The sequence below is a fragment of the Vicugna pacos genome, chromosome 7 (genome assembly GCF_048564905.1).
Source record: "Vicugna pacos chromosome 7, VicPac4, whole genome shotgun sequence".
NCBI lineage: Eukaryota > Metazoa > Chordata > Mammalia > Artiodactyla > Camelidae > Vicugna > Vicugna pacos.
Genome location: NC_132993.1, coordinates 55,122,711 through 55,149,318, shown reverse-complemented (window position 1 = coordinate 55,149,318; position 26,608 = coordinate 55,122,711). Strand labels below are relative to the sequence as shown.

Genomic DNA, 26,608 nt, shown 5'->3' with positions numbered 1-26,608 from the left:
GTATTGCCTAACTACTTGCCAGAAAATTTATGAATTTATACATCTTCACCAATGTGGTGTGAGAAGGCTCATTATCTTACACACGTAAAAACAATTTTAGATAACTGCATACTGTTTTGACCTGCATTTCTCTACTTTTACATATCTTCATACTCTACTGGCCAAACATACCCATCCTGTCAGAACAGAGAAATAAATTACTAGAAGTCATTTTCTTTCTTGGGGACTATGTGCGTTGTGACCATTTTATAACCAGAGCTTTCATCCATTAAACGTTAAACTCTCTGCAGACATAGTCTAGTCAGTGCCTGACAGTTATTCCCAATACCTCATTTAACCCATGAAACAACTCTGTATTTTTATTCTTATTTTCTACTTGAGATAACCTACCCTTTGAGATGTTAAGGAGAATAGCCCCAAGTCACAGCATTGGGTTGAAACACTGGGATTTGAGCGGGGACTTCACACCCTAATAACTAACCACTTGGGGGAGGGGGAAGGGGGGACATCATGTGGAAAAATAAATGAAAACAAAACCAACCAAAACAAAACCAAAGCCGAGTCTCGCCCACTTACTGTCATTCTAGTAAGCAAGAGGTTCTAAATTAAAATAGACGTGACTTTTCCGCTATCATACATATGCTACCAACAGAGCACCTCACTCCTGGCGTCAGGGAGAGTGAACTGAGAGGCTGCGCGGCTCAGGGCTGAGGCAGACAGTACACGTTTTCCCCTTTGCAAAGGAAAAGAGCCTGACAGGGAAAAAGAGGAGGAACTACTATTTTAAATTCTTCCAGAGCTAGAGCGGCCGAATTTTACCTCTAAGTTTTGGGAGACCAAGGTAACGAAACAGGGAGAGCTCACACGCAGAGCAGCTGCCCCTGAGAGCTTTAGAAAGGCGGAGGAAAGACGCAGGAAAGACTGCGTCCAGCCTGCATCCGGGCCACACCCCTCTCCGGGAGCGCTGTGCGCAGGCGCGGTCGCAGGTTGCAGCAGCACGGGGCCTCAGCTGATGCGGTCGTTGTGCTGCCCCTCCCCCACCCCGACCCCGCGGCGGCCCAGCGCTGCAGGCCCGTCGCTCCAGCTCCAGCTCCCGGGACTGCGGACTCCGTGACCCTGTCCTCGGGCCTGTCCGCGCCGGAGCAGTTCGGGACTGCGCAGCACCCCGCGTGCCGGTGAGCGACCCGGGACGCGCAGCCCCCAGGTTCCCCTTTGGAGCGGGGCCCACCGGGCGCTCTGGGAAGAGTCAAGCCGGACGAGGAGGGGGAGGAGGGGAGGCTGCTGGGGATCTGGGCACGCCCGGCGACCGGGGAGGCGCTCTGGGCTGGGTAATGGAGGCGTGTCATCCCTCTTACCCCGGCCAGCTCCCAGCCAAGGGGCTCCAGGCTTTGGCCCCAGCCTGGCGCACAGGGTAGATTCCAAGCCTCCACACCTTGAATGGCCAAGTGGCCCCGGCTTTACTGTTTTTGAGTTCTCTTCCTGGACCGCCTGTATTTTATCTTTACCCTTTCCTTAGGAGGTAGGCTGTGTTCTGGGTTTTGTTTCTGTAGCTTATGAAAGGCGCCGACTTCCTTCGTTTAGAAGGTCATGACCCATTTAAATTGGATCGAATCCTGTGCTTTTTTTTTTTTAAACCATCTCTTTTAAAGAGTCTGAAATCCTTGTTGGTTTTCAGTAAATTAAGGGATTTTGATAAAAACATTTAGCACAGGAAAGAGAAGGGGATCTGGTACCTCTTGGTAAATGAAGAGTCTCCAAAGATAAAAGTGGTTAAACTTAACAGTGCTCTGAGGAAAATACAGTAGAGGGGGCAGGGGTGCCCAGTACCTGACGAAGTCAGCCACTTACTCATTAGCCCTGATGAAACAAACACCAGTCAGAGGCTTACTCTATCAAGGGAGCTGTTATGTAAGAATAGAAAACATGTCCAGACTGAGAGCCACTTGCTTTTGCCTTCTGTGTCTTTTCCCCTTAAGGCATTACGGTGGGCGGCAGCTTATACCTCCGTTGTGTTAACTGAGATCCCGGAAAGGGCCCCTCTGAGGCCCTGGATGATGAGGCCGTCTGATATCTTATCTAATATTCCACGTGGGCCTCAAGGTCACAGTGTGTGGGGACACTGATGTTAATTCACCCCTGAACCACCTGTGACTGGCAGGTATCGATTTGGCTTGGATTTAGTTAATGTCTTTGAGCTAAATCAAGAGAAATTTACGCAATTTTAGAAGCCATAAATCATTTATATTTTTCAACTTAATGGGTACTGTGTGCATAGATTATTTTTAAGTAGTGAAAATATGCATCTTTGTTCATCCTTCTGAAATTTTAAGTTTGTCTATTAGTTGTATAGTTTTCTATCCTGCTGTTTACACTGTTGGAGTGACCCCACCGACAGATGGATGACATGCCGGTTTTCAAAAGGAAACTTTCATTCATAGCAAAAGATAAATTGAGTTATTTTGAGTGTTGGTTTTCCTTATTCAAATCAATGAGAATTTTTAAAAGCAATATTATTTATCTTTTTTATGAATGTCTGTAGTAACCTATTTGTAGGAACTGATAAAAGATATATAGTCAAATTTAGAAAGAGAAGTGTGTGTTATTTTAAAATTCGGCTTTCCCTCTTTGTTAATTTGCCTTCAGAATATCAATAGATTAGGTTGTATGACTTTTTAAGTTCTTTTTATCCATAAAATTGTATGACCTTAACTGTAGTTTTACTGTATTACCTACCTGGAGAGGTTATTTTTACATAGGTACAAGCACTGATTACTTATTTTTATTTGGCTCTACATTTATATTTAAATTTCCCTCTCTATTTTTGGTACTGTCATCCTAAAATTTTGAAATTAATTTTCTAAATTTGCTGCTTCGTATAGGTGAATTAAGTTAATATTTTGGAACATTTATTTCATAATTTTAACTCCACCAACTGTTGAATGAAAGAAAAATTTGCAGGTTTTATTTTTTTGAGTTGTTTTCTTGCAGATATTTATATGTTTAAAGCAAGAAATGTGAGGATGAGAAAGATTTGGATTTTATTTATCACAAAGGGTCATGAATTTTAAAAGGCTGTAAAATACTACTTCTATATTTCCTGGTTAAACTATACTACCTAGCTGTAATCTATCCAAAGCAACTTTTGTCTTCAGTGCTAATTGATTTAAAAGTAGAATGTGTTTTTTTTGTAGTCTAAGAAAAGTGAAGCTCATGTGTTTCTTTTCAGAGAACCCTAAGAAAGTATCGACTTCCAACCAATTTTAAAGTCGTTTGAAAGCCCGTTCTCATCACAAGTCTAATATGATATCATTTCATAATATTTTGTTAGAAAAACACTTTTGGGGGAGGGTATAGCTCAGTGGTAGAGTGCATGCTTAGTATCTATGAGGTCCTGGGTTCAATCCCGATTACCTCCGTTAAAAATAAATAGGTAAATGAACAAACAAACCTAATTACCTCCTCTGCAAAAAATAAAATAAAAATTAATTAACTGGAAAAAAAAAAGAAAAATGCTTTGGACTCTAATAAATTGCTTCCTTGTTTCAGTCATTGTTTAGTTTGTGTATAATTCTAATCCAAATAGTAGCTTGAACAGTCCCTTGAAGGTTGTTCTAACTTTTTCAGATCAGTATAAATATCCTCTAATGTTCTTGAGTATACCTTTTTACTGAAGTTTACTATAATATTTTTCTTTTTCTTTAGACATGGGAAAGTCTTTTTCTCATTTGCCTTTGCATTCACACAAAGAAGATGCTTATGATGGAGTCACATCAACTGAAAATATGAGGAATGGATTGGTGAATGGTGAAGTCCATAATGAAGATGGAAGAAGTGGTGATGTCTCTCAGTTTCCATATGTGGAATTTACAGGAAGAGATAGTGTCACTTGCCCCACTTGTCAAGGAACAGGAAGAATTCCTAGGGGTATGTGTTACTGTACTGTTTTTCCTCTAAAGAATGATTCCAGGCATTTGCACGAGTACTATAAAACCCATGGGTCTAAGCACAACCCTTGATGTTTTAAAAGACTCTTAGAATTAAAGGTAAAACTTCATGTTAGTTATTTTCAGTCAAAAGGACACAAAGAAACACACATGAAGGTATTAATAATTAAGGTTCCTTACAGCAAAAAATGAAAACCACCCCCTTTACCTCCACTATCTTTTCCTTTCCACCTATAGTTACAGCAGATATACAGCATCTCTTGTCTGTAAACTTCTGGTCCTATTTGGCATCGATAGAGGTATTTTCACAGTTGTTTTGCTGTATTGGTGTGAGGAGCAATTTAAGTAATTTAGTGACCTAATATTTTTAATTTGTTATTTCGAGAATAATAATGAGCTGGTCATGTGCCAATTAGTTATGTTTTAAAGGAACTACATGAAGAGAGATGGTATATTAAGATGAGTTATGTAGGAAAAACGAAATCAGTTTGTGGCGTGACATGGGGAAGTCAATAGGAAGTAATCTCCACATACTGGTTGTAGATTACTTTAGTAGCAATGGCAACAAGCAGAAATGAAACTATGCTGTAATACTTTCATTTTTCGCTTGATTGACTGTTAATATGTGGCCCTGGAGAGACCCTGAGGGAAGGACAAAGTAACAGTTAAGGTTTCTTTGTTTTGGTTTGGTTTTTTGTTTTTAATTTAAAAAAAAATTTTGGAGAGTGGGGAGGGTTTACTTATTTGTTCATTTTTAAAGGAGGTACTGGGGATTGAACACAGGACCTTAGGTATGCTAAACATGCTCTTTACCTCTTGAGCTGTATCCTCCCCGCAAGATTCTATAAGATAAGGTTTTATCTTTGCAGAGATAGTTGCTATTTGAGAATAAAAAGATTATCATAGTTGAAGAGATTAATGCACCTGGCTGGGGAAGGGATCTGGGGGCTGGAGTACCATTTTAGCAATCTGGATATATTTCTGAGTTATGGCCAGTAGATATTTTTCTGCTGCCTAGATGTGGATTGTAAATAGTAGAATCAAGGATGATTTCAAAGGTATTTTTGTCTGAGCACCTGGAAGAATGAAGCAGCCATTTATTAAGATGGAGTAAAGAAGTTTTGAGTATGTGTCAGGGAGAGATCAGCACTCAGTTTTAGATGTGTAAGTTTAGAGATAACATGTTTGACATCTAAGTAGATATGTTCAATAGTTGGATGAGAACACCTAGCTTGTCAGTATGAATAGGAAACAGAAGAGACTCTAGCATTGAACCTTGGGGCATTGCAACATTTCAAGGTCAGTGACATGAGAAAGAATTAGCCAAGGACACGAAAAAAGAGCAGCTAGAGTAGAAGGAGGAAATTCCTTTGTGGTGTCTTGGAATATAAATGAAGAAAGTGTACCCCTTGGGGAGGAGTGATTGATTAACTGTGTTAGATGCTACTGATAGTTCAAGTAATATGAAGACTCAGAACTGACCAGTGGACTTGGTGATATTGAGGCCACTGGAGACCTTTAAAAGAGCAGTTTAGGTAGTCTGCAAAAGTATATACATATGCTCAGGAGTGCATAAGAGGAACAAAGTTGTATAGAGAAAATAGCTTTTTAAAGGAGTTTTGCTATATAGAAAAGGAGAGAAAAGAGGTGGTAGCTGGAAGAGGCTGTAAGGTCAGGAGAGGAATTTTTTTAAAGATGGAATGAATAATATGTTTGTATGTTGATGAGAATGATCCATAGAGAAGACATTGATAATGCAGGTAACAGAGAATTATTAGACTTAGTGCGCAGGTGCAAAGGGCTCCTCTTACAGAGGAGCAGGGGCAGTTTACTCTTAGCAGTGGGAGAGAAGGTAGAGTATATGGACACAGAAGTAGGTAGGTGGGTGGATATGGTGGTGAGAGCTTGCGGGAATTCTCTTTACCACATCATGAGCCAGGAGTAGGACAGGGAAAAAGATATTGGAGGTTTGAAGAGGAAATTGAAGTTATGAAATTGCAGTTTTAGAGAGTCAGATTGACAGTGTGAACTAGGGAAATACAGTGTGATTGTTGGCATCTTTAAGAGCTACTTGAGATTAGTGATGTAAAATGAGATCAGTCAGCATAGTTTATGTTTTTCTCTATTCATTTTTAGCTGTGTGGATATAGGCATAGTAGCCAGAGGGTTGGTTTTAACCAGTTGCAGTTTAGACAGATGAATACCACCAAACAAGATAGGATATAATACACAGTTGAGGTGTATTATATGTATTTATATATTAATATGTGGGGATGATGGGGAATTATTGATTGTTGATGGGGGGAGATTTATGGGAGGGGCAGAGAGGAATAATAAAACCTCTATGGAAAGCTTTAAGAGAGAATTTGACTATGGTTCTTTAATAGTTAATATGAATTGCCAAGTTATTTTAAGATTGGTAATTGGGCATTTAAAAGTTCATATATCCATTAAAGCATATGCATAAAGCTCAATCCAAGAAAGGATTGTTGGATTTTGAAATGACTTACTATGAAGAGGAGTGTGACCTGAAAGAGTCCTGGAAGGCTCATTATGTGGGGGTTTTTGAAGTATGAGACTTAGTATGTGTCAGTTTTGGTTTTCAAGGGGGACAGTTTAGAAACCTCTCAAGTAATAGTCTCAGGACACAGGGGCAGCAGTGTGTCTCCTCTACTCTCATCCACATAACGAAATTAGTCTTAATGGAAAACTGGGGTTGAAAGAAGACCTAGTAGATTCAGATCTTCTGAAAACCTGGGACTTTTTAGATTTTTTTCAGGAGAAGAAAGAATTACTCTTTCATTCTTTATACTGTTCTGATTAGCTAGAAATCTAGATAGGAAAAAACACAGTGTCTGCTTTGGAACTCAACTTCTACTGGATAATTTTTGAAGATTTTAAGAGCAATTTTCCAAAGGAATGAGATGAGAACCAGATGGTATTCTCGTCTTTCCAAAGCAGACATTAATGAGGAGCCACTATATTTTTAACTAATCATGTTAATAAATGTCTACTTCTTTTTACTTTTAGGGCAGGAAAACCAACTGGTGGCATTGATTCCATACAGTGATCAGAGATTAAGGCCAAGAAGAACGTAAGTATTTATGAGAAAATGGCATTTTTTCTTTGTTTGTTTTTTGTGTTTTTTGCTTTTCAAATTATTTATAAATAAATAATCTAGTTAAAACTGTTAAAAGGAAAAATGCTATCAGGTTGTTAAGTTATGCCATCATATGCTTTATGTCATTAAAAAATTATAAAGGGTTCCTGGTTAGGGTAAGTTCTTGAAAGCAGCATTGTATCTAAATCTTCTCAAATCTATAAAACAGAAAGACCAAAAAAAGCTGTTAGGAAACACAATGACAACATTTGCATCAAAAATGAGTGTCATGGTATTCCCAGTAACCTCAATAAATATGGGTATTCAAACCATGATGACGCAAGGTCCCAAACATGCTTAGCAGCTGTGTAGAAGCTGTGAAGGGAAACAAAAAGAGAGTTCCTAAGAGCCCTTACATAGAGTAAATGCTTTACCCCCAAAGAAGAGGCCCCTACTCAGAGGACTTCCAGCAAATACTTCTAAGAATAATCTGTTAAAACTGTAGTTTGGAGAGAGTACATCAGAGGCCTTGAGAAGATCAGAAGGAACTGGACCATCTAAGCCTTCAGAGACATTAAGGAAACTCAACATAGACTCCTGCAAAAGAACAGACACAGCCTAAGGAAAAAAACTGCTGAGTGTAGAATACAGTTTGTGTAGGGCAAGAACAGGGATAAAAGAAAAGGTTCAGAAACTAAGGAGAGAATCTCAGAACTACAGAAGTGGTTATACATTGAGGCTGTCTTTTTTAAATGTTTTCTTTAACAACAGAGCATGGAGTTCCTCAGCACTGGAGCTGGGAAAGCAATCCTGGCCCATCCTCACCACCTAAAATGGCAGTTTCTCTTAAAAGTATGAAAATTTGTCTCATTTAAATACGAGCAACAAAAAAGAATTATGATCAAGCATCATACAAAGATAGTAAAATTTAAATAAGAAAATGAACTGAGCAAAACACTAACACATGATAATATCAGAAAAGCACATGAAATCTTTAACTTAATATTTAATGTTCTAAAAGAGATATAAGAGAACTAGAAAAGCTATTAAGTCAGAAATTGAGACGCTCAGAAATGAGATGACTAAACAATGGAGTGCTATGAAGAGAGTCTGTGGGCCCCTGGAAAGAGGAAAAAAAAATAATTTCAGAAGTGAAGACAAAACTGAAAGAACTGTACACACACGCGTACATATACACAAACAATAAAAAGAATTGGAGAGAAAACAGTATAGGACACAAGCTAAGACAACTGAGCATAGATATAATTGAAGTCCTTGAAGAGAATAAACGCAAATAACTCTGGATCTTCATTTGTAAGTTGAGGGACTTTTGATAAGGTAGTTAGGAAATTATTAATTGCTTTTGTCTATGTACTTTAGCGATGTCATTTGATCTGTGAAATAAACTGATGTTTTAAAATGGAGGAAAAGAGTGAATTATCTAAAATACTGCAAATAGGAAATGGCAGATATAAAAATCATAACTTGAGTCCAAATACCATACAACCTTCATAACTTCATCAGTACTGTATAGTACTATCTACCTCCCAGGATTCTGTTACTGTTTCTAGAGCCAAGAGAAAAATGATCGCTGGAGATCTGTGTACTTCATCAGTGAACCAGCCAATTTTTCAATTTGATATGAAATACTACATAGAATGTTGTTTTGTTGTCCCACCAGTTTCAGTAATACTTGTTGTGGCTGTAAACTTTGGGTGCAGAGTAATTTAGAACACTGATTCTGGTAGTCACAGCTAGGGCTGATTTACAGGCCGCAAGCCCTGGAGTATGATGAGCTTACCTGCCCAAATGTAATTATAAACAAAAATAGTAAAACGTAAGAAAATCCAGCAAAGCTCTCATTTTTATCATGATTTTTAAACTCTTTTTATACCTTCTTTAAGGTGTTTGGTGTACAGTGGGTACTGTACATGTGTGCTTAATCTGCCTATTAGGTAACCCAGTAGTGATCACCACCTGCTCAGGTTGGGAAGAAGCTGACAGTGAGTCGGAACTGCTTTGTTTGCTCCAGACAGCAGAGTGGGCCCACCATTCACTAGTGATTTAGGGAATTTTTGTTTTGTCTTTTAATAAACCATCTTGCTCTCTTAATTTGGGCAACTTAAAATACTCAAACATTTATGAAACATCGGCACGAGGCACCTGCAGTAGCTGTTATGAGGGATAAGATGAGATCCATCAAGGCATTTAGGTGCAAGTCAGTAGGAAAAAGAGGATGGAAGAAGGATAAAGAATTTTTTGTATGGTGAGAAATACAAAGAAAAGATAAAGTAAGTGATATGCAAAACATAGGAAGAAACAGAAAAAGGGTTCTCTGGGCTTTGAGCAGAGCGCTGTTTATTGGAGAAGCCAGGAAATATTGTCATCCCTCAATAACCACGAGGAGACTGGTTCAAGAAGTCCTTGCATACAAAAATCCACTGATGCTCAAGTCCCTTATATAAAGTGGCAACCCTCCGTGTCTTCGGTTTCAAATCCATGAACTCAACCAACCATAGAGGGAGATTTCAGTTGATCCATAGAGTGAAAAATCCATGAATACTGGACGGCTGACTACAGTTTCTTGAAATTCTAGTTTTGAGGGTAAACTTGAAGATAAGAGGAAATTTTCATCTATGAAGGTTGGAAATAAAGAGCAAGAGATGGAATAGAGCCATTTCAGGGGGTAGTTAGGACCAATAGCAAAGTCTTGGGAGGTTTTTTTTTTTTTTTCTTGTCTTATGCCTGCATAAAATTATCCCTTCTTGATTTTAAAGGAACAGTTTAACAACATCTTCAAAGCAGACTTGATTAATATAAACAATATTTTTTTTAACAGTGCATAAATACTTTGGGATGAGAAGACTCAAAAAGGACTGTGCTAGTGAGCATGATGAGGCATATGGTTACATCGTTACAGTTTCAAGGGCTTCACAGGTGGTTCTGATGAGCAGTCACTTTAGGGAGTCATACAATGGCAAAACTAACACGTGAAAATTCTGCTTCAGTGAATTCATCAAGGAGTCTTGAAATACGTATTTATATAAAGCTACCCAGCTTGGTTCTGATGTGCAGCCTGGTTGGGAATCACTGCAGTAAATGTATCTATAATAAGCCTGAAATCCTAGTCTCCAAAAAGATAAATAATCATCTTTTGAGGTGAACATTTTGATACTTAATAAACTCAAACCAACCCTACTGAATACTATTATAATGTAAAAAATTGGTCAAATTATACATCTTTTCCTGCTGGTATAATAGGGGAAAATTCAAGTTGAAAATACCTTCTCCAGATGTTTCGTTATGTAATTTTTGCTGCATGTGTTTAAATACTCCCATTTTCCTTTTCAGAAAACTGTACGTGATGGCTTCTGTGTTTGTTTGTCTGCTTCTTTCTGGATTGGCTGTGTTCTTCCTTTTCCCTCGCTCTATCGACGTGAAATATATTGGCGTAAAATCAGCATACGTCAGTTATGATGTTCAAAAGCGTACAATATATTTAAATATCACAGTAAGTACATACTTATATTAAAAATATTTGATTTCATTTCTTTATCATGTTAAGCAGCACCTTTGTGCCTATTGAGAGATATTAAATGTAACACATTAATACTCAGTTTGCTTTTTGTGTATTGACCTCTACCAATTGTGATTCTGCTGGAAATGGCAAATAATAAATACTGGCAGTCCTGTGTATACAGAATCATTCAGCATTTGAAGATGTCTTTAGGAGAGTAAAATATAGTAAACATTTAAATGCTGGGAAAAACAGTATTTACAACCTGTTTAGTTTTCAACATTTGATTATGAATAGCTCCTAGCAAGATGTTAACATAGTTGATTCAATAGATGTTATAAATGTAACCTTTTTATTTCCTTGTGTTTTGCCATCTTTCACAGACCATTCCTTTATTCTTTTTAAAGATAAAGTACAAGTGACAGTTTGATTTCTCTTTTAAATTAGTATGTGTGAAGATACCCTCAGTATTTCCCAGGATGGTGTTTGTTAGGACTCTACAGTCTTCCACACCTGAAAACAACACACAGACAGACACCTCAGAGAAGGTCTTCTGTTTTACGTGCTAACACATTTGAAAAAAACCATGGTTTGCGAAACACTGTATTAAAAAGGAAGATATGTGTTGATTCAGGGCTTAAGGTGTATCTGTGTGGCAGTGATTTATTTGGAAGAATGATACTGGACTTCAATTGGTTTTCCTCCAAGAGGTGATTGGATTGGTGTGGTAGAGGTTGAAGTAGAGATGCCTGTTGTGGTAGTTGGGAGAAGGGAGATGTAAAGGGACCTAGAGTGAAAGGGGAGTGGTGTGTTAAAGTGGGACTACTACTTAATTACAGGGAAGAAAGAACTCCCATGGATCCATTTATCCTCATTGCTTACTGTCAGAAGTTGCCAATCTACGGGAGGTATATATATATCTGTGGAAAAAAAATATATATGCATGAAGGTAGTTTAAAGTCTTTCATAATAAATTGTCATTATTTAAAAGTTCATGATTATGGTCCCTTGACTTACAGATTAATGGGATTCTCACTGTTTTCAGTAACAAAATGTCTGATCTTTAGTACTAAACTTTTTTGTCTTATTTTTTGTTGTCTTTCTTGATGTGTATCTTTGTGTTTTCTTTCTAACTCCCAGTATATCTTTTTCTAATTGTCATAAGTATTTTTGTTCTCAGCCTGTTTTGCATCACTGATCTTTTTAATATTCTGATGAAAGCTATGGACACTTCAGAAAAACCACATACCAATATTATGTTGCATATATAAAGGATTCCAAGATTCTACTGAATCCCATTCGTTGGTCTGTATCAGAAGGTTTATTACTGGCCTTAAATTAAAATCTTTTCCTATAGTGTTTTGAAATGAAATTGATATTGGTAATAAGAGCCAAGTAGATGAAAATGTTTATACATTTAGACTAAGGTTATTTTTAATTTAATTTAATTTTATGAAATTAAAATTTTTTCTCTACGTTTATTGCTATAATAGTTTAAATGAATACATAAATGTGATCATATAATGGCTAATTACTAGCACATTCTTTTTTAATTAACTTTTCTAAGACTGTTTTCTCTTTTCTTTTTATTTTATCCCATATTGCATCTTTCCATATCTTTCTCCATATTCATATTAACTTACAGATTCACATGTTCAGTTTTTCTTAAATCATTATTTTTCAAAAAATAATACTTTATTCATACTTTTATGCATCTTGGTTTTCTCACTTGTTAATACCTTGTAGAAATCTCTTTTCATTTTCTGGCTTAAGATTAATTCATTCTTTTTAATGACTGTATATCATTCATGTAATGACATATTATTTTTTCTATCATTCTTTTTTACGATGAGGATTCATTTTATTTTCAAGAATTTTTTTTTTTTTGCCACTACAAAGAACATTGTCATTAACATCCTAATGTTTTTATTTCTTTGGAGTAAATGCTCAGAATTAGAACTACAAGGTCAAAGGGTATCCTTAATTTTTACTTTAATGGATATTGCTGTAATGCTTCACATATTTTCCAGGACTATGAAAATATACCCTTCTGCCCATATCTCAGCCAGAAATAGAATGTCACTTTTTACAAGTTTTGCTAGTTTATTGGATATAAAGCAATACTCCATTTTTGCTTAAATTGACTTTTCCCTGACTGTAAATGAATTTGAGAGAAATTTTGTGTTTTTTGACTATTTGTATTTGTACTTTTCTGATTTCTTTACTCATATCCTTAGCTCTTACTATTTTTTAACAATAGGAATGTCTTTGTCTTTTTTTTTTCAAAGCTATATGAGTTCTTTGTATAGGTGATAACCATTACTATCTGCCTTACAAAACTTTAAGAGTTATCATTTAGTGTTTGTTGAGTTTGGTTATGGTTTCTTTTACTATGCCTGTGTTAGATATTTTATTATCTGTTATTTCTTAGTTTAATTTTTTTTTCTTATTTTCATTGACTGTTTTTTCTGAAGTAATTTAAAACAATTGTTGTAAATTAGAATTGCAGAAGTTGGCCCCAGCTGTTTCTCATAAGTATAGAAATGATGCAGCTGCATTTCTTTCCAACTAGTCTTGACTGTATCCCATTTCTTCTCAAAAGTGACCTATTGGAAATCTCTACTCATATATAAGTTAAAATGCCACTTTCTTTTAAACAAAATTTTTGAAGTGCTGTTTAACATGTTAAATGGTTCCCTTTGTATTTAATAGAGGAGGAAATAGTTTAGTCTGTAGAGACATGTACGTACTAACATTTGGTAAAAATTTAGATGGAATTTTAGAAATATTTTTATTGAATTTTTGCTAAGGCCACAACATTCTAACATTTCTAACTTTCTTTTTCCATATTTCTGTACTATACATTTTCTGGGCTTTTTAAAAGTATGTGTTCATTGTAGGCATATTATATACATAGTACTCATGTTTAAACTACATAATTAGTTCATTTAATGTTCTTTGACATTTTTGGTGTTACTTTTCCAACTAATAATGAAACACAGCTGCGGCTGAAGTCATTTTCTCTATCAATTTTGAATACATATTTTTTATGCTTATTTTAAGATAACTTGTACATTTTCTGCTCCCTTTGTTTTTCAGAACACACTAAATATTACAAACAATAATTATTATTCTGTTGAAGTTGAAAACATAACTGCACAAGTTCAGTTTTCAAAAACGGTTATTGGAAAGGCACGCTTAAACAACATAACCAGTATTGGTCCACTGGATATGAAACAAGTAAGCTTCATTCATAAAGTACTTTGGAGGAGTTAAATGAGTAAATGAATCTCATCTTTGTATATCATATTAATGTGAGGGAGCTGGGGGATTTCCTAAAAAACTAGAGAATGTTTCAAACTTAGAAAGGGAGAGATTTTTAAACTTTTTGAAGTTATGAAATGTATCTGAAGTACTTGATGTTTTGATCCTATTGTCTATTGGTTTGTTTTTGTTTTTTGCCTTTCAGATTGATTACACAGTACCTACTATCATAGCAGAGGAAATGAGTTATATGTTGTAAGTTCTGATTTTTAATTATTTTATCTCATTAAACTACAAAGAATACAGTGCATGTGTGAATAAATATATATATATATATATATATATATATATACACACACACACACACACACACATACATACACATACACATGTGTATGTATTTTAAGTTTTCCATCATCTTAGCAGTGAGAAGACCACATTTTGGAATATTCCTTCTGGCCTCTGATCATCTCTCTATTCCTTTTTCAGCATACAACGTTAATGAACATGAACCTATGCAAATAATCTTTTTTCCCCCAGAATTAGGATCATATATACCATGTCACTTTTTATTTACTATGCTATGAGAACCACATTTGTATATTCTAGTACTTCTTTCTATTTTAGTATAGGAGTACTAAAAATACTAATGATGTATATAATACTCTGTTATTGGTTTGAATAATATTGGTTTAAATTGGGTCTAAATGATTATTAACTCTTGTTAAGTAAAAAATAGTGATAAATTTTCATCATCTTTTGATATCAGCCAGATACAGAAATTTTTGAAAAAAATTGGTTACTAAAATTTCAAAAGGTGAACAAAAAGTAGAAGTAATTTTTAGCCCATGTTAAAACAGTGCTACAACTACTATAGCTTGGAAGCATATGTTTTTAGAATAAGAAGTCTTGAAAATATTAATCATCATTTGAAGTATAGAAAATGCTCAACCAATAAATGCTAATTTACTTTGCCTTAATAGTATTTCTGTTAACTTTAACGTAGGAAGGGGAATTGTAATTAAACTATTTTAAATTTATAATGTCATAGTTTACATTTACTCATGTTATGTTTTCTTTAACAGTGATTTCTGTACACTGATATCCATCAAAGTGCATAACATTGTACTCATGATGCAGTAAGTAAGACTTTTTTTTGGAAAGAGATTCTTTGTTCAAACTTCAGATTTATAACATTGGCTTATAGCATATACATCTTTACAAATGTCATGTCTTTTGGATTTTAAGCCTTATAGGAGTGCGATGAGGTGAAGTAAATATTATGCCATTTTACACATGAGGAAACGGAAGCCCAGGGAAGAAGTGCAGGATCACATGGCTCTAAATAGTGAATCTGGACCTTTCAATAACTCAGGAAAGTGGCAGGGGTTGGAGGAGAGAGAAGGATGAGATCAACACCCAGTTCCTTGCCACCTGTGATTAAGGATTGTTAATAGTGAGGAGGAGTAATATTACTGGTTTGCAAATTGGGTGTCATCCTAAGTCATGAGAACATTGTAGATTACAGGTTGGATATTTGAATGACTAGCTGACATTTAATTAAGAGAGATCTGTGTATTTAAAAAATTTTAAGAGTACAGGAACTTACCTATTTTCAACTAAAGATGGGTGTTTTGAAAAATTAACATTTTTCTGTATATAATTATTTGGATAGGGCTTGCTCTGCCAGCATTCCTATTGTCTCTTGAGGAAATATTCCCTAAGAGGCCCATATCCACTGTATTAAGTTATCATTAATCAAATAATCGCTCCCAAGAGAGAGTTTTGATGAATAAAGTGCTCTCACTTAGAGAATATTTCAATGTTTCTCCCCATTTATTTTATTTTTAGAGTTACAGTAACAACAACTTACTTTGGACACTCAGAGCAGATATCCCAGGAGAGGTACCAGTATGTTGATTGTGGAAGGAACACAACTTACCAGTTGGGGCAGTCTGAATATCTAAATGTGCTTCAGCCACAGCAGTGAAAACAAAGGGATGCAGCCGGAGAAGAAGAGATACCTATTGATATTTTCCAAACTCTGAAGGATGAGGTACTCACTTCCTAATCAGAGACCTTAAATTGAACAAACTTAAAGTTTACACTTCTCTTTTAAGAGTACAGCTAAAAGTATGTGGACTTGCAGGTTATTACAACTCTCCACTCTGTGTTCATGATATTTGTACCAGGATCTTGTACTTGAATCCAAATTTACTGATTGGTTTTCTTCTCTTCTGGTCCGCAAGTGGAAAACTAAGACTTCTACAGAACAGTAACTAATTATTTAAAATTCACAGCTCTAACCACTACTAAAAACATAATTTTGGTAAACATAATTTGAGAAACTTTATTTCTGAATGTTTTTATAGAATATTACCGAGGGCCTAATATTCATGAAAGACTTTTAAATAACTTTTTTTCCTCTTTTATAAATTCCCATTGCTACTTGGTAGTACTTCAGGTGTATGCTATTTTAGCTGTTAGCTAAACGATTTTATTTTCTCATTTGAAATTCTACTCATCTGCATGTTTTTGTCAGTCTTATTTCAAGCTAGTGCTTGCATAACACTTATAAACCAAAATAATCTTTGCAAAATTCTGTACCTAAATTTTTTAAAAACCCCTAAATGGTGTGTTTCACATGTCTTTCCATATTAGATAGAATTCTGCAATATTTTTGTGTAATCTTCAAACATAATCATTTAATGTACAGTATTGTAAATAAATTGTGCATGGCTTTTATATAGCTTTAAATAAATGTCAAAGTGGTACAGATTCAGAATAAAGTAAGTTGCTCATAAAAATAAATAAAATGAAATTTAGAAACCTAAAGAATGTGAATATGGTTCCAGTTACATATTGGGTCAGGCTAAAGTAGATTTAAAATAGAATATTTTAATGCTCCACTTTTTTAATGTTGCTTTTCATACTAAAGAATCATGAAGACACTTAAGTTTTCACAACTATTAGATACCCAAGTCATCAATTTTATGAATATTTTAGAGGAAGAAATTCTTTGGTAGAAGTTATCCAAGAAATCCTGCCATTAAATGATGGTGGCTAGATCAAAATAAAACCTATATTATGCTTTTAAAATTTTTATCATTTTGATATAATGTCTCTAGTAACATCACATTGATATAATGTCTCTAGTAACATTTTTAAAGACTTTTCATTTTGGTTTGGATTTTATTTAAAGTTGTTTTCAGGTGTAAATTACTGACTTACTCATTTTGCTGTTTTATATTTTTCAATACCATTTTCCATTTGGGCTTTTTGCCTTTTCACTTACCAAATTTGGAGTACCTTTTAAATACAAACCACTGAGCATAGGGGCTGACTATACCAAAAACAGTAAGTGGCTTGAGATTAATTTCTTTCTGTTTCCTAGTGACAGGAATCAGGTTCCTCCTCTCCCCGTCCCCCAAAGTGCCTAACTTAGGTCTGAAACACTTATCAGTCTGGCTCTCTCAACTATAAAACATAAGCTTTATTTACTTTAATTAGAGCTACTGAAGCCCTCCTTTCTGCCTTTAAACACACTCAGGTCTCCCCTTACCTTTCACATCATTTTCTCTAAGTTTTCCTGAGTGAACATTTAAAAATGGGTGAAACGCACTGACTTTTTTTTTTTTTACTACTTAGTTTAGTCTTCCCTTAGCATTGCTAATTCATCTGTCCTTACTATTAGAGTCACCCCGTTCAATTTATTATGAACTTCGTAGTCCAAACCAATCTTTAATTTTTTTCCGCTGTTTTTTGACTACTCTCCTTCTCCTTGAAACTGCACAATTCCCTAATGTATGTATTCTATTTATGTATTAAAAACATAAATGTCATGTCATTCTCATTTTATTTTTCTTCATTCTCTATCTTTTGATATCTTTTAATGAGTAGTATCTAGACCTCTTCTGCCACAGATTTTCTACTCCTGTGACTTTAGCAGTCACCTACTCGGCTTTCCAGATGTATTTCTACATACCTGACCAATCACCTATCTAGTTTCTTATTTAGCTAATGACTTAGAGATAACAGTATTTCAGTGACTGTGTAAAATCAAAAAAACGGTGAAAAAAATTTTATCATATTTTGTTTTGTTCTCACCTTGTCCCTCATGTCCCATTTCTTCGAAGTCATTCTTTAGTTCTACCTTTTCAGAAATTAATCCTGATTAATTTTCTTGCTTTATGTCTTTTAACGTTGGAAAATTATGTAGTGTAAATTAAATGGACTTTTGTATTAATTTGTGGCTCTAATGCCCTTTTAAGAGTGTATGCAGGATATCTGCTGAAGAGTCAGGACAGTGAGGGAACGTTTGCTATTTAGTGACTTAGTTTTGAATATTTTTTCTTTATTCTTTAAATTAAAACATCTTTATAGTACCTGCTTTCCATGGAGTTTAAGTCAGAAAAAAAACGAATTTAAAATATGTAAAAACACAATAATAGAGAAATATATCACCTGTGACTCCTTTCAGAGAGGGTTAAGTAACAGCCAGAATAAACCTAGAACAAAGCACGCTACAAACTAATAAAACTATCAAAACATATTCAGGTAAAGCAGACTTAAAGCCACTAAAACTGTCTGAAAAGAATGGATGAGACTTTAATTTTTCTTAGGTCATTGTCCAGTGTAGTTTCTTGTATGGTAATAGGTTAACTATAGATATAAAAATTTGCTCTCAGATCTTACCCAAAGGATATGGTAAAGGTGTTACAAATTTTTTTTTCTGATACGTCCAAGAATAACTTTCTCCTAAATTACACTTTTGATAGGCTGGTCATCCTAACCAAGTCTAATACTGTAACAAGCCTATGTGTTTTGATATGACATGTATGTAGCACTGTGCTGTTTTTAGAACTTTCATATGTTTTTCTTATACCATTTCCCATAGTCCTGTGAGTCAGAAAAGGAGGGTGGTAGGATTCTTATCTTTTAGAAGAGGAAGAAGCATGGAGAAATTAAGGAGCTTGGTGAAGATCTCGTATTTAGTAAATAGTTAACTGGGGCCAGACCAAGTTTTTCTGTCTCCCATATCTGTGCTATGTCATTTAAAATATCCATTGGAAAACACTATTGACTCAGGTTGGTATGAATAAAAATTAGAGAAAGTATTCACATAGTTAATAGTGACAATCAGAGTAATACTGATGGACTAAGACTTAGGCAACTTGAAAAACCGGTACCAGAAATATTTTAAGTGGAAAATGAACACTTAGGAAATATTTTGAAGCATAATCTGTAGCTTAACTCTTCTGTTAAAATTTAGTATTCCTTGATCATTCCAATATGGATATCCCAGGTATATTTCTGAAAAGACTATAAATAATCGAGTTCATTACATTTGAGATTTGAAATAAGAACAAAAAGTGGTATAAGAAAATAGATACCAGATAAATTGCTTGAAATTGCTAAATAACCAGCCTTACTGTAGCACATAACATATAAATGACTGGCTTTATTTGTGTGCTTTTTTTTCTATGCCTTTTGTTTGTTTAGGCCAATGAGGTAATTATTTTCTCTGAGAATCATGACAAGAAAATAGAATTCACTTTAGATCTTATGAATTGTAGTTTGGAAATGATACAATGCGGTGTTAAAATAGAAGTGACTGCTAAAACAATAGTGACTTCAGAGGCTTCAAACATTAGCCTAACTAATCCTTGGTGGTTCTTATTATTATTGTAATATAATTCTGGATGTTTCATTGGAGGACATGTTCCCAGCTCTCTCCCATGCCATTTTGTTTGCTTTTTTAAATTTTTTAAACAGTTCTTTATATAATGGCTCTATCTTATTTAAGAAAACAGTTTATTAGGTACTTGACCCCAAAGTATGTCATTTATCAGTGTAAATATTTGTTGGTTACTTACTGTGTCACACACTGTACTGTACTAATCTTTTACATGCATTGTCTTCTTATCCCTCAGAAGAGCCCTCTAAGGTAGTTACTGTCGTGGCCCCCCATTTTATCTCTGAGGAAATTGAGTTTACAAAATATGCAGAAGCTTGAAAGTGGCAGATTAGAGATTCAAAACAGATCAGTTTGACTCGAGCATCATTCTTCTTATAATTAGCATATTTTCTTTCTAGCCTCATTTTTACAAATAAAAATGTTTTATTTGTAAAAATATATTGGTTCTTGCACTTACTATATAAGACAAGTTTTGGATAGTATTTTCAAAAATACTATTAGGATACTTTATTATTTTATAGATTTTTAGTACAGTGAAAGTGTATATCATTGATTCTTTAAATATTAATACTTACCTGTTAGGACTTTTTTCTTTTTAAAAGGTGTAAAAATTTAAATTTACAAATATATATGAGTTTTCTTTGATAAGCAGCATGAATTGAATTTCAGGTTATTAGGTTCTAAGCCAAAGGTTACTCACCATAATGTCATAATTTTTAGCTCATAACATCTGGAAACAGCAACTGCTTGGCTCAAATACATCTAAAAATAATTTTATTTCTCTTTTTTGTAAACTCAGATTTTAAATGAGATGTTTTATCTTAAACTATTTTAAGGAAAAATACGTGTTTGAGAAGGTGCGATAAAAAGACTGTTAAACATTATTTCTTTAAAAAAAATTTATTTTTACATGAAAACAAAATATATTTGCAGTGTACTTCAAACAAAATATTCACTTCTATATCCCAGATCAGCGTATTTCAAAGTAAAAATTTTCACTTGTCAGCTGAAATTTCTGATTAGAACTAACATTTGTGTATTTTTGTGCTTAGTCAGTATGTAAATTTCATAGTGGATTTTTGAGATTTATCCTTAATTTGGATAAAAGCAAGTGATATATTTATATAGTTACTATAGGGATAAAAATAGTAATTTTCATTTTAAAAAAACTACCAATGTGATTATGGTTTTAGTTCTTTTTACATGTGTTTAGCATAGGCTTCAAATTAAAAAATACAGTATGGTTTGTATTGACCCAAAAATATTCCATAAATTAATTTAACAAATATATGGCAAGTTTTTCATAGCTAGATCTAATTCTTCTAGAAGGAAGTTGTTGCCTTGTGTTTAATTACATTAATTGAAATGTGTTTAAGAGAAATGTTTTCAGCATATTTTGTATACTAAAAAAAAAAAAAAAAGGAATAGTATTGGGCCAATGGCCAAGAGGTAAATATTACTACCATGTAGACTGTTACAGTTCAAACTGTCCCACTTCCCCCAGAATTTTAGAAACTAGAAATCTGGGAGGTACTATATCAGCTGTAGACGGATGATTCTAAATGATGTTAAGTACTATTCACCTTTTAGTTACTGTGTGAGATGAAACAAAGGCCAAGTTGCAAAAGATGCATAATTTCATTGTGTAATGGTTTGTTTAAGGCGTAAAATATCAGCAAGCCATGTCTTGTGTGTTTTGTCTCATATTTCCTCATAAAACTAAATTAAGAAAGATTTTGGAAAACGTTTGAAATGCTTTCTGACTTGACTTGCTGCGTCACATATTTGAATGATGGCATTACTGGGTAGTCTAACCCATGATTCTAATTGTGGAATAAAGTATAATACACAGTGTGAGACTATGTTTGGGCAATTACTCTTTGTTTGTATTATGTATTAGCCTCCATCATAACCCACTTATTAAATTTCCAAGTTGAGCAGTTCTGTAATTGTAACTCTTGTTGCCGTTCCTGTTACAAAACATGCTTATTCATAGTAAAATAATAGAAGTGCCCCAAAATGCTATTTTTTTAATTCACTTGTAACTTACTCTTGTAATTGTGTATGACAAAATAAAATTTGTAAAAATTTTAGCATGAAAAATAAAATTTATATCAGTCAAGTATCTTGGTTATGCTTTTAAAAATCTCTTGGCATAAACACATCAGTGTAAATATTAAAAGTCCTTTATCTTAAAGCGCTTAAGTTATTAAGTTATTTCCCAGACTGCACACTAGCATCGTATTTGATTTCTTTGTCTTTCATCCACTTAGCTTCCAATTCGTTGCCTACTTCTATCTGTTCTGTCTCTGGAATCTGTCTTATACTTGAATGTAATATCTCTGGAATCTGGAATCTGCTTCATACTTGAGATCTCTCTATTCTGTCTCTGGATAGCAAAGAAAAGCATGTTGTGCTATTTACTTACATTAGGGGAAAATTGTGTAGCTCATACACCAAGTCATACATTTATAGAATGTTTTTAAATTGGAGGTACTCTTGGAATGTTTGTATTCATTGAATATTTGTTAAGAAATACAAATGTCATATAATAGACTTTGAAAAGTTACCTCAGGAGCCTATGTGTTTAGTCGAATGAAGTTGATTATCAAAGTAAGAGCTAAATCGTTAAGAGCTTTTTTTATGTCGAACACTATAATTAGCATTCTTTGTGCATTATTTTATGTAATCTTTACAACCATATGACGGCATACTGTTATTGCTGTTTTCCATTTTACAATTAAGAAAACAAGCTTAGATCAAATTGGGGTTTTATTTTGACTTGAACTTTTAACTTAAAAAAATAATAATAACATACTAATGTCGGGAAAGCAATGCATTGCTTTTGACGCCTGTTACTCTGGGTTTTAACTTAGGTCTGCTTTTATCAGCTTAACATTTATTAAAGGCAAATGTATTGTGTAAATAGTACCACAATCTCCTTTCTGTGAAAATTATTTTTATCATATATTTAAAAGTGTATCTAAAGACCTAAGTATGATGCTTAGAATCACAAGACTAAAAGTGATACAGTGTTGGGTACCCAGTTTCAATCATGTAAACTTTGAGCAACAACTGTATATGAGGCACTGCATCTGGTACTAAAGGGAATGCAAAGATAAAAGTAATACAGTCCCAACCTCAAAAAAGATAGTTAGGGGAGGGTATAGCTCAAGCGCTAGAGTGCATGCTTAGCATGCACGGGGTCCTAGGTTCAATCCCCACTACCTCCTCTAAAAACAAATAAACTTAATCACCCCCCTCAAAAAGAGACAGTTTAGTGGCTATGAATAAAGTGGCCCTCACCTTTATCTCTTGGGCACTTCATCCTCCTCTGCCCTTTGCTGTACTATGTTGGGAACAGAGTAGGAGGACAACTGTAGCATTTGGGGAATTGGGAGTGTGGGATCCAGAGTAAGGAAGATCTTGGGAGTCAAAGCAATTAGAGTGCTGCAAATGGGTTACAGGTGTGCCAGCATTCTGGCAGCCAGGTGAGTCCTGCGGCTGCTGGTCATCTCAAGTTGTAGGCATCCTTGTTAGTTTGTCCTCATGGGCTGAACAGATATTTTCTGTGAATACTATGGAGGGAAAATGTTCGGAAGCCTTGTACTTGAAGGAAATGATGGACAAAATAATTTCTCTTTGTTAACCCTATTAACTTTGACAGAAAAATTATGTGGCATATTTCTCAACCTTTCCCTACAATAGACTATAGTAGTATTAGAATTGTTCTAGAGAAAGATAGCTGAAGGAATAAAAAAGAAAAAATTACATATTATAAAAAATATTCCAGAAAGGAAAAAATTTCTGAAAACAGAATTGTTAGGTCCAGGTGAATGTAGATTTAAAATGACCAACGACTCTCCAATAAGTCTATGTTCAGACTCCTGCCAAAAGAGTGCACCATCTTAAATACCAGTTTTATGTGTATACACATACTGGTTAACTAGGAGGGCAAAGTAACTTTATATAGAATGAGTCACTTGAAACATTTTTTCTTTTGAAACCACACGATTTTAAGTGCTGGTAGCTTTGTTCAAATCCTCTTCACTTTCCAAGTGTAGAATTACACTATTCAAGGACACTTGCTCTCAGTGGTCAGCATTTGTATTCAGCTTATCTAGAGCTATAGACCAAATCCTGGCAGCAAGGTGCCAGTTTTTGACTTGTTTTACAAACCACCTATTTATGTTTTGGACAGTTCACTCTAGTAGGATACCAGTTGAGGTGCAGATCTTCAGGGCCAGTTGGTTGTATCCAGAATGAACTGGAACTCTTAACTAGGGCAAATAACAGATATTCATTTGTATTTATCTTTCAAGACTATGTTACTTCGTGGCTGAAAAGTTGGAACATTACAGCAGCCTGGTAGCCATGTCTGTTTACTCTTTCTAATGGGCATTGTTTTCTATTTCATGTCGTAGGTAATGTAATGATCTCATTATTTGGGTTTGATTTTTCAGCCCACTCATACACTTACTATCTTTTGATTAAATTTAAAAAGAGGAGGCTAATGCAAACCCACCCTTTATAAATCAAATCCATTTGTTTCAGATATCAGTGCTAATCAGAATGAGTTGGATTTTACACTTGAACTCACAAATAAAGAAATGCAAATAAAGCGTGATTTTTTTTCTTTCAGATTGGAAAATATTTAAAGGTTTTTTATAAGCCATTGGTGGCAAAAGTTTGGAAATGGCCTTCATTGTGAACTCTTTTGGCAGGGGTCTGAACATAGCCTTATTGGAGAGTCATTGGTTATTATCTCTCAATTTTAAATGTACATTACTTAACAATTCTGTTTTCAGAATTTTTTTCCATTCTTCCCTGGTGATCTAGTGGTTTGGATTTGGCACTCTCTCGGAATTTTTTCCTTTCTGGAATATTTATATGAGTAAATAAATACGGAGGTATGGTTTCAGATTTTAACATGTTAGATTAAACACACAAAGTGCAGTATGTCCTTCCTAGACCCCATTTTTTAAAAAAAGGAATAGCTCTACTCAAAAACAAGAGAAATTTACAACTGACTAGAAACTGAAGACTCTGTGAAATAGATACAAATAAAAATTAAAAAGAAGGATCATATTAAAGAGAGAACCCAGTCCATGTAATAATACCATTCTAAAGATGGGAACAAGAGGCCAAATGCCTGAAGGGGTAGAAATGGAAGCAGGAGAGAGCCCAAGGGAAACTTCCAGTGTGATCATCTTGAAAGGAGACAATGGGAGTCGTACCAAACAAAACACCACCAAAATGTAGAAAGCAAAAAGTGATACTGGACACGGAGAAATCGATAAGTAGACGATGTAGTGGGAAATTTAACGTATTCAACGTATATTGAAGATTTAGGTAAAAAAGTTAATGATCTGTAATCTAACATATTTATGGAGATGGGTAACTCCAAAACAGAGAGTGCTCATTCTTTTCAAATACACATAACATTTTGTCAGAACATTAGTATATGGCTTGCCATAGGTAACTTCCACTCACCTGAGTACAATACAACTAGGAATCAAAAAAAAAAAAATTTAAATGGTGTATGACTCAAGGCAAAGAGGAAATAAAATGGAAATCATTTAGAAGTGAACTGAGAGCATAACCTTTTAAAATCTTTCAGATATATGCAAAATGACAGGAAAATTGCAGCCTAAACTACATGCATCAGAAAGTAAGAAAAACTGAATGTAAGTATAATCTGTATTTCCAACTCACAAAACTAGAAGAAAAAAAGGTAACAAAATAGTCCCAAAGAAAATAGAATGAGAAAAAAAATTCTATGATGATAGAGCAAAAAACTAGACTAATGCAGAGATTATTAAAAATAGATTCTAAAAATTAAGGCTTCTGTTTCCAGCATTCTGGTGACCTTCCCAGTACAGAACCTCTAAGAACATTAGAAAACTATTTTTAAATACATGGCTAGGCTGGTGAGAAGGAAGTCCTCAGAGACCAAAAATCACTTAGAATGGCATGACTAAGAAAGCACTACATGTCAAAAAGTGTCTGAGATAGCAAAAGGATTACGAATGTCAGGGAATTAGTCAAGGGAAATACTATAGTATTTAATGCATTTGTTGGAAAATAAGAGACAGAAAATACATTTGCCAAACTTTCACAAGACTGAGGGGAAGGGAAGGAGAGTAAAATTAAACCCCAGACAGCTCCAAAGACCCATTTAGTTTCAGCATGCAGTTGGAAGTCTGAAATCTTCAGGGGTGGAGGTGTCCTTTCCCTCAGTTTCAGAATTAACCTCTCATTTTCCGGTGAACTACATGTTAAAATGAGCAAGTATTTTCTCGCAACACACGCAATGTACAGGATGACTAATAGTACTGCCATTTAGCAAAGGGAAGAGATGGAGTTAACACGCAATTAACTAGTGCATGGCCTATATCAGGTATTGCTGGCCCCAAACCACGTGGCATCCCTGCCCTCAGAGTGCGTTGTGTTCCTTGTTAAGTCAAGTTGGCAGTTCTGATTCTGCTGTCTGGGAGTATCTCACTTCGTTGTCCTCCACAGTTGCATCTGAGAGGGTTTCCTGGGTAGGAGCTTTTAGTTAATGGGTAGCCATGTATGTGGATTATAAGGATAAAGAATGGAAAGGAAGAAAGGATAACACCATTATTTAAACATGATACTCCAAGAAAATCAACTCAAAAACTACAAACTGTTCATAAAGGACATGAATTAAATTTTAGCACACAAAAAAGTAGCTTTCTGATATTACATTAAAACTAATCATCAAAGATCAATAAAATATAAACAAAACCCGGTTCACAATAGTAGCAGTGGTAAAGCACTTAGGTATAAACCAAACAAATATATAAAGCTTGCTTATGGAGAAATCTATAGTACATTGTGATGATGAGTAAGATTTAATACAGTAAAGCTTCCCGTAGATTTATAAATTCAGTGTTATCCCAATCAAAATCCTGACAAAAATTTTCATGAAACTTGACAAGCTAACTCTAAAACTCGGAAAAATAAAGGGGCAAGATTAACTAAGAAAAGTTTGAAAAATAATCCTAAAGTTTGAGTTTGTCATACAAGTGATGAGATCATACTTGAGATCATGTATTAGG

At 34.6% G+C, this 26,608-nt stretch overlaps 1 protein-coding gene and 1 long non-coding RNA gene across 4 annotated transcripts in view; one reads left to right on the top strand and one right to left on the bottom strand.

Moving 5' to 3' along the window:
* LOC140697423 (uncharacterized) overlaps positions 1–937 on the bottom strand; it is a 56,256-nt gene extending 55,319 nt beyond the window's left edge. For both annotated transcript variants that reach the window (XR_012074456.1, XR_012074455.1), the window contains exon 1: positions 820–937. This is a non-coding gene — a long non-coding RNA (uncharacterized lncRNA). The remainder of the gene's footprint in view (positions 1–819) is intronic.
* A 39-nt stretch (positions 938–976) lies between these two features.
* Positions 977–21,720, top strand: TMEM106B (transmembrane protein 106B). 2 transcript variants are annotated; one of them, XM_006217749.3, is made up of 8 exons: positions 977–1,175; positions 3,703–3,924; positions 6,975–7,038; positions 10,396–10,555; positions 13,661–13,801; positions 14,031–14,080; positions 14,911–14,964; positions 15,677–21,720. In XM_006217749.3, the coding sequence occupies exons 2-8, from the start codon at positions 3,705–3,707 to the stop codon at positions 15,813–15,815; spliced, it is 828 nt and encodes a 275-aa protein (XP_006217811.1). In that variant the 5' UTR covers positions 977–1,175; positions 3,703–3,704; the 3' UTR covers positions 15,816–21,720. The 2 variants fall into 2 exon arrangements, with proteins under 2 accessions (XP_006217811.1, XP_072821019.1); XM_072964918.1 differs by lacking the exon at positions 15,677–21,720 and adding an exon at positions 15,074–15,656 and having other exon boundaries at positions 1,018–1,175.
* The last annotated feature ends 4,888 nt before the right edge of the window (positions 21,721–26,608 follow it).

Bases quoted from the DNA above. Each gene is read 5' to 3' on its own strand.
- TMEM106B (XM_006217749.3), top strand. From the start codon at position 3,705: ATGGGAAAGTCTTTTTCTCATTTGCCTTTGCATTCACACAAAGAAGAT. The intron at 3,925-6,974 runs GTATGTGTTACT...TTTTACTTTTAG, and splicing joins AACAGGAAGAATTCCTAGGG to GGCAGGAAAACCAACTGGTG. The intron at 10,556-13,660 runs GTAAGTACATAC...TTTGTTTTTCAG, and splicing joins CAATATATTTAAATATCACA to AACACACTAAATATTACAAA.